Raw genomic sequence first — 8,671 nt, 5'->3', positions numbered from 1 at the left:
TTGTTCTGACGAATTTTTTGAGAACACACAATGCGTAATTATTTTGTCCGTTTACATAGATATTTACGAATATTTATATATAAATGTATTTATATATATATATATATATATATATATATATATATATATATATATACATAATCTATATATATATATATATATATATATATATATATATATATATATATATATATATATATATATATATATATATATATATATATATATATATATATATATATATATATATATATATATATATATATATATTTACTGACTGTTGTATGGAAGCTACTGAATGAAATGTATAAGAAGAAAAGAAGAAAGAATTATAAGGAAAAATAAGGAAAACTGGAACTGAGCTGACTTGTCAGAAAGCTGATGAAGGAAAGGGATAGGAATCGAGGAACACCTGAAAGAAAAATTGAAAAATAGAAACTTGATTGAACGCAGTAAAGATATTGATAATAGCAGGAAGGAGAAGAAAGAGAGGAAAGCCAGGAAGTAGAGGAGTACAGAAAAAGTTCTTTATTGTTTGCTATGTGGTTTCTATTTTGACATCAGTAAACATCCATGACAGGATAGGAAGGAGCAGGGGCCATAAGAGAGTCAGTTGGTCGACCCTCCCCACCCCCCCTCCCCTCATCATTCCCCGTCAGGAGCACATCATGATCATCTGTCTACTCCCCAGAGACGCCATTTTTCTTCTTCTTCTTCTCTTGTTCTCGTTGGCGGTTGGGGGGAGAGGTATCCATAGAAGGAATTATTTCTCTATATCTGTGGGAGAAGAGGAAGAGGTGGAATATACCTTTGATCATTGATAATTGAGGAAAGATATTCAATAATGCCAATTCAAATGCAGACTTAAAAGAAAATAGTTATTTGTATTCAGTTTTATTGAAGCAAAATTAAACTGTATTTAAAACCTTTTTGGTTGGAGGAAATTTTTCATATCCATTATGCAGTGTAATTATGACTTCGAACAAGTTCGCGGGATGGAAGAATTAAAGAGAGAAAGAGAGGAAAAGACGGGAAATGACTTGAGCTCCATTCCTGTCTGTCAGGAATTCATCGAGAGACAAGAGAATCAATCTGTCAGCTTTGTCAGATATTCTTTGTGAATGCAAAATTAAATGTCCCTTGTTAGAATGCAGGTAAATACAGGGAAAGACATGAGATGTATATAGGCCTAAATTATGTTCCATTTCACCTACGTGTCAATCTCCATTGCCCAAAATAAAAACATTTTTTATATTTTTCAGTAATAAAGAATACATTTTAAAAATTCACTAACAATTGAAATTTACATTTTTTTATCAAAAAAAAAAAAAAAAAAATATCGGTATTAGTATTACGGGTATCAATCAGTTTTGAACGTAACAAGAAAAAGAAAATCTCTCCCCTCTGTTCACGAAGCTCCCTAACCCCTTCCGGAATTACTTGTGATCGCTCGGTAAACATCAATGGGAATTCATGCATTCCAAATGCACACAGTCACTTTATGTATATAATATATATATATATATTGTACGTCCTTTTGAATGAAGATATACTGGATAATATTAAATTTTATTTCGAACTGAAGTGAGAACGGCAATCGATCCCTTGTTACTAGCACAATTTTTTAAAAATAAAATCAGTTTGCTATCAATATCAGCACATCAGAAACAATGCTTGCATAAAATCATTCTACTAATACACTAATACCGCTACTATGTCTAGTAGTCACCGCTTCTAATGTTTATATTTCAGTAATTTCAACCATAATAAATCCTTACAGACACTTAAAAGACTTTTGTAATGTTCCATTGCAGATTTGAACTGCAATATTCGAAGTCTCGTTAACAGTACGTCGAATTTAACCGTTCAACAATTGTTGTGCATTGCAATGGTGCAACGGGACTTTCGAGCTCTAATGTGCAATTTTATATTGGGAAACAATTAGACGGTACTTTCGCGGATCCCCGGAAGTAACAGCTTTTCACTAATTTCAGAATGGATGGCCAAATGGCCACTTCACAGGAAAGTGTCGTTCAAATGTTTTTAATGATATCTTAAATCCATTGCATTAACACAGGTTAAATGTATCATTTAAAGTTCTGTCTCCAAGTCAATATTGATAGTCGCTGGGTAGTCCTTCATGAGGCCAACTTAGGTCCCTCAAAGTCCCTCGATGGTCGGATAACAGTCCCTTAAAAGTAAAAAATAAATAAATAAAAAAGAAAGAAATCTTTCACAAGTCAACCTAAAGCCCCTCGAAGTTCCTTGAGGGACATACAAAAGGATCTCTCAAAAGTCCCACAAAAAAGTCCCTTGACAGTCATTCACAGAAATGAAAATCCATTCGAATAGATACATTGTGAGTTACTGTAAATGTCAGGTCACAGATGGAAGGAGACTAAATATTCACTAGTTCTTGGAGAGAGAGAGAGAGAGAGAGAGAGCGAGAGAGAGAGAGAGAGACAGACAGACATACAGAGAGAGACAGAGAGAGAGAGAGAGACAGACAGACAGACAGACAGACAGAGAGAGAGAGAGAGAGTTACAAATAAAATTACACTCAGCATTCAGCCAACGTGATAGTTATTGTGTCATATTGGATCACAGTCACAGCTCGGCATGAGAGTCACGCTCTAATAGCATTTGATTCCCCCCCCCCCCCCCCCTCTAAATGCAATGCTGGAAAAACGTTGTTGCACTTTGGAATAGCAACATCGAGTCATCATCCAGAGAAGTACAAGGCGATGGCATCAGTCCTGCCGGGGATTTCATTTAAAATCTCCCATAATCAACTCAAATAATGAAGTTGCGTTTCAAATGGAAACTGTTTAATTGCCGTTATGTAATTATTAAACTTTATTTAGGAAGTAGTATTTATTCCAAAATCGAGTCGAGAAGTTCCAGGTACTTAATTATAAGTATCTAGATTTCGCATAAATATGGGACATTCTTAAGCCAAGATCTCTCTACCTACGAGAAACTGTCGTGGGTTAAACAGTGTACGGGATGCTTGGAATGACGAACTGCCACTCTATCAGAAGGCAAATTTTATGTAGATAAGAGTATGATTTTCAAACTAACGAGCGATATTCAAGTCATGAAGAGGCTAACCACCAATGATCCGCATAGCAACCATGGTGGCGGCCAGAAGAAACCAATCAGCGCGCGGTGCGTCTGTCAAACTGTCTCAAACACCTCTTAGTTAGTTACCAATGCAGTATTTGTTCGAAGTTATTTCACAGCGGAGAATTGAAAATATGATGTATTTTTGTGCGATTTTTCAGTCATTTTACTAATTGTTGAATCTCGCAGTCCAGTATACGATAGTGTGAAGTGTCGTTGTAGGCAAGGGTAATGAAACGAAAGAGTAAATGCCAAATTTACCAATGATTTATGAGTTTTCCTTCTATGGAACCAGTGTTTCTGCTGATCGTCATTCGTCAAGTTGGTGAATCTTGTTAAGTGAGAACTTGGTATGAACTCGATGACTGTGTAACAGAAGATAAAAGATAGCAGTAAAATAGTGCCTAGAAATGAAGCCGAAAAGTATGTGCAGGAGAGTTCTGGTGTTGTTGATAAACCTGTAGTTGGGGAGGGAAGTGTTAGGAAGGTTTATTAACGAACCTCCTTGATTTGAAACTATTGATCCAAAGGTATACGAAGAACGATATCCACATTCTCTAATGATAAACAGTTGTTGAAACCAGCATTATCTTTTCCCTGCTGCTTTGTGAAGACAAACGAGCCGAATGATGCATAAATGAAAGGAAATGATACAGGAATATGGTTCATATTTTTATTTGGATGGTTTCCAGTTCCAGTTGCCAGAACGATCTATACACAACTGCCCGATAATAAAGGCCTGAGAAGTATATCCCAATTGTGAAGGCTTCAGTTCTCATTGCCTTTACTCAGTACTCAGAAGACTTTAAAGGGGAGTGCTGCCCCATGACTCATTAGGATGACCTGTAGAAGTAAGTTTGTTTGTTTTTATGGTGTTTTTACGTTGCATGGAGCAAGTGGTTATTCAGCAACGGGACCAACGGCTTTACGTGACTTCCGAACCACGTCGAGAGTGAACTTCTATCACCAGAAATACACATCTCTCACACTTCAATGGAATGCCCGAGAATCGAACTCGCGGCCACCGAGATAGCAAGCCAACACCAGGCCACTGAGGCGCTTGTAGAAGTACGTAGCCTCATAAGGAAGGACTCGAGAATTTTATGAAGGGTGAGGACTGATGCACTGTTGACGGATGGACCGATGGATGAGGCAAGGATGAGGATGACGGTTAAGAGAGGACAGCCATCGCCTTCTCTGGCTGTTGTTGGTGAGTGTTCCGATAGTGATTTCTGCAATAAGTCTAAGGTGGCATTCTCCTGAACCTATTGTACTGTCATATTGTCAGGTCTCTCATTATTCATTCATTGGTTTGCTTATTTGTTGTTCGTTCATTACAATACCATAATTATTAGCTTTAGATAAAGGCATCTTTGCCTACCTAACATTTATTCATTTTTATTTACTTGTGAGTAAAGCATTAGTATAGTGTATAGGCTTTTTTTTGTATGTTTTCCACTGACTAGTCATTAGTGAGGCATAATTAGACTGCGAGTTTGGTCATGTTTGACAGTTTTTAAAATCGAAAATAAATATGAATTCTATCCTTTTTTTTTTTTGAAAGAAAATGTGTATAAACTGCTTTAAAATGTGCAAGAAACTTTGATTAAAAAAATTATAGGTCTTATTTTTCAAAAATGTCTTTATGCCGAAAGGAGTTTAGTTTCCCTAAGTTTAAAATTTTGTTAAGCGGATTACGAGATCTTGAATTTTGCAAAGTTTAAACGTTTCTCCTATAAAATGCTTTTATTTCATAGCAAAGGTTTCCTTTGATGTTTGGGTTGTCTTTGATATAATACCTATATAATTTTAGCATCAGTACCTATGAGTGTCTCATAAATACACGACTACAGCCTTTCATGATAAGATATACTGCCTGGGATGAGTGAAGGCAGCATCAACGTCAAACTCTTTGTGGTTATCATTAAGCGTCATTAGTAAATCTAAATAAATCTTTGCTAATTTCACTAAAGTAATATATGCATGCATGCGCACTCCGGTGATGTAGATACAAGAACAAGTTACACGGAATTTTATCACCAGTATTTTCATTTTTGCCTCTGCTCACTGACTGGGTTGTGGGATTTAGCTAAACAATAAATTATGTTGTTTTTCGTGGTTTCAGAAAGCTCTGGCCTTTTGCCAAGACGGACTCTTGCTCCTAGAGCAGCCTTGTAACCAAAGTACAGAATAGGGTAACACTTACAAACAAAGGAAGATCGTTAACGGCTGGGGAAACCACCTGAGTATTGGAACTTGAACGCTAAAGTAATCAAAGGCTGCAAGGACGAATCATCTAAGGATTCGGCTAAGTCCTTCCTGATTGAACCCTTGTCTGCCAACCGCTGGGGCGTGAGTGAACACCTTCCCCTCGGAGGTGAGGATATCCGGATATTCTGATAATCCCTTATGGACTATAACAGTGTAATCATGAAGGGCTGCTTGTTCTTCATGATCCCAAATATAGCTTCTTCGTTTTCAAGAGCTGGTGGTATATGATTTATTATTTAACGTCGTCCACAGAATATCATGCACGAGTGGGGCTTTGTAAATAGTAGTACCCCCATTATGGTCTCTGCTCTCTTTTGCTTGTTGCCCCTAGAGGTAGTTTTTATTAGTGAATAGATGGAGGGCTCATCTGTCTTTCTTTGTTTAAGTTTGGTCACATGTCGTTTTCTTCGTTTCTCACTTGTGTGCCTGATTAATAGGCTACATAGGCCTATTCTTTGCGATATTTTCTGATTTTCTTTTGCCATATGTATATATATATATATATATATATATATATATATATATATAATATATATATATATATATATATATATATATAAAGGTTCCAGATGAGCAATTGTATCAGTAATCAGCAGAGTACACCAAAAACATCATAAAATCCATGGTCTATTACAAAAAACGTTTCGCACATAAACTCAGTGCATCATCAGTCTGTAAAATTAAAACATACTCATTACGAATATTAGAAATGACAGTAAAATTAAAATTAAAAAAAATAAATTAAATAAAAAACTTAAGAATTAACTTTACTTAAAAAAAAAAAGAAAACAATTCTTGTGACTGTTTTTTAAAGTAAACATAATTCTTGAGTTTTTTTTTATTGAATTTTTTGTTTTTATTTAAATTTTACTGTCATTTATAATATTTTTAATGAATATGTTTTAATTTTACAGACTGATGATGCACCGAGTTTATGTGTGGAACGTTTTTTTTAATAGACCATGGATTTTATGATGTTTTTGATGGCCCCTGCTGATTACTGATATGTATATATATATATATATATATATATATATATATATATTAATATATATATATATATATATATATACATATTTATATATAAGTATATATGCATATGTGTATATAACCCCATGGTATTACATGGAACCATTCGTTTTGATAACTTATGAGGTTGTAGGAAGAAAAATCTTAATAAGCAATAAATGTAAAACGTGAAATGAAGTTTTCGGTATATATTTTGTTTTATAAAATATAGCCAGGTCTTTTTACGGCGAAAGAAGGGGTCAAGTTTAAAAGATATATTGTACGGATATTGTCATTTATTCTTTGTATATTACCGCATAATACAACTGATTATTCATCGAGTGTTATGGCTTTATTGCATTGAAATGTCAAGCAAAACAAATAGATAAATGAAATGTCATGCAAAGCAAACAAATAAATAAACAATGTTCTAACATGACTGGCCTACTTGTCGAATCACTATGTATTTGCATAAACATGAGTGACTCATTCTCATATAACAGTATGTAGTGGAAATAGAAGCGAAAGTCAATCGAATACTATTGAGTAAAAAAAGGAAGAAACGTCCTAAAACCGACACCCGAAAAGAAAAGTAGAAATGAGACAAATGAAATTCACCAAAAAAAAAAAAAAAAAAAAAGGTAGGATTTAAAAAGAGGAACAAAAGATCCTTTGCAAAGGAGACTACTCCTTCAGATCCTTCCAAAGGAAGGTGATCGGCGTCTAATGATGGGCGTCCGTCAGCGTGACTGAAGATAAACAAAAGGCGATCTAATCCTCCTTCCATTTCCTGGGAGGATTGAATCCTCCGTGAAAGAGGATTGTTGTTGCTGGAGACTGCGGATTGAAGTGAGGATCAATCACCTTCCGCCTTCAACGTTTCACCTTCGGTTTTTCATTGTTTTAGTTTGAGTTTTATCTTTATTTATTATAATATAAAATTTAATGGCTTGTTCTTGAGGTTAGGTTTATGTGTCTTTTGGGTATGGGATTGTTTATGTTTGCCAGTTCAGTTTGATTTTCCTATCTTTGTTATTTGAAAACCTTGTATTTGAGGTTATGAAAAATAGACTGGAAATTATCGTTGAGAATATAAAAAATTTAAAAAGTTTGTCTGGCTAAAACCTTTGTCTCGTACCAATACACGTTTATATATATATATATATATATATATATATATATATATATATATATATATATATTATATATATATATATGCTTAAAAAATCACAGTAGATGCACGTGACTTCATAAATAAGCGAATACCACGGGAAAATGATAGTCAGAATTCCAAGCGCTTTCGTCTTTACTTAGACATCGTCAAGGAGCTACTAATGTACAATTGGAGAGGAAGGTCTCAGGCACAAAACAAGATCAAGAATACCAGATGGTTAATTATCAAAAGGGTAAAAATTAAAAGGGATAATCCAGGATTATCGGATATCACACGGTCACAAACTTAAACAGATTCTGACCCTAACCGAAATTACAAAGTATCTTTACAGTCCAAAACATGTAAAAACTGAATATATTAATTTTGTTGCTTATATTTATCTACAACTTTTTTCATTATGAAAGCATCAAGTTTAAATAAACCAAGACTTAAATTTAGAACATTTCTATTATTTGACTTGCTAAAACAAGATTCAATGATATTCCTTTTAACTGTGTCATTACATGGGACTAAGGCTCTTGCTTGACTCCAGTTAATAGGATGGTCTAAATCTCTCATATGTTACGAATAATGCATTTTTCGATATTTGCCCAGTTCTCACAGAATATTGATGTTGCTTGAGACGCTGTGAAAGATTTTGCCGGTCTGTCCGTAATAGACTTTATCACACTTTTTGCAAGGAATTTCATATATGCAGCCTGGAAGATCTTTAGGAGAATTTCTGATTACTAAATTCTTGACATTAATATTACTGAAAACAACATTTATGTTAAAAAGCTTTAAAATTCTAGGAATATCTAAAAACCTTTCATCATAAGGTAATTTTAGAATGTTATGCTTACTAAATTCAATTTTGTCATTAGTTGAATAAAATGTTTTTCTAGCTCTTTTCCATGCCACATCTACAAAAGTCCTTGGGTATTTAAGTTTCAATGCAATATCATAAATAGTTTTAATTTCAGCGTCAATAAACTGCGGGCTACAGACACGTAAGCCCTTAGGAACATCCCAGAAAAACAGAGAATTTAACATTTTGATGGTGATTGGAGTAGTAATGAACAAAAGAGGCAATATTAGTTGATTTTCGAAAGACTG

At 34.3% G+C, this 8,671-nt stretch overlaps 1 protein-coding gene across 1 annotated transcript in view; it reads right to left on the bottom strand.

Annotated features, from left to right (window-relative positions):
- The window catches only part of LOC135199941 (basic proline-rich protein-like), a 128,178-nt gene that overhangs the window by 2,330 nt on the left and 117,177 nt on the right, over positions 1–8,671 (bottom strand). The window contains exons 4-5 of the mRNA XM_064228061.1: positions 4,111–4,355; positions 685–777 (exon numbers count right to left, since the gene is read on the bottom strand). Of these exons, the coding sequence (XP_064084131.1) occupies positions 685–777; positions 4,111–4,355 (338 nt within the window). The remainder of the gene's footprint in view (positions 1–684; positions 778–4,110; positions 4,356–8,671) is intronic.

Source organism: Macrobrachium nipponense, chromosome 26 (assembly GCF_015104395.2).
Source record: "Macrobrachium nipponense isolate FS-2020 chromosome 26, ASM1510439v2, whole genome shotgun sequence".
In the NCBI taxonomy this organism is placed as follows: domain Eukaryota; kingdom Metazoa; phylum Arthropoda; class Malacostraca; order Decapoda; family Palaemonidae; genus Macrobrachium; species Macrobrachium nipponense.
This window is presented reverse-complemented; position numbering and strand designations above follow the sequence as displayed.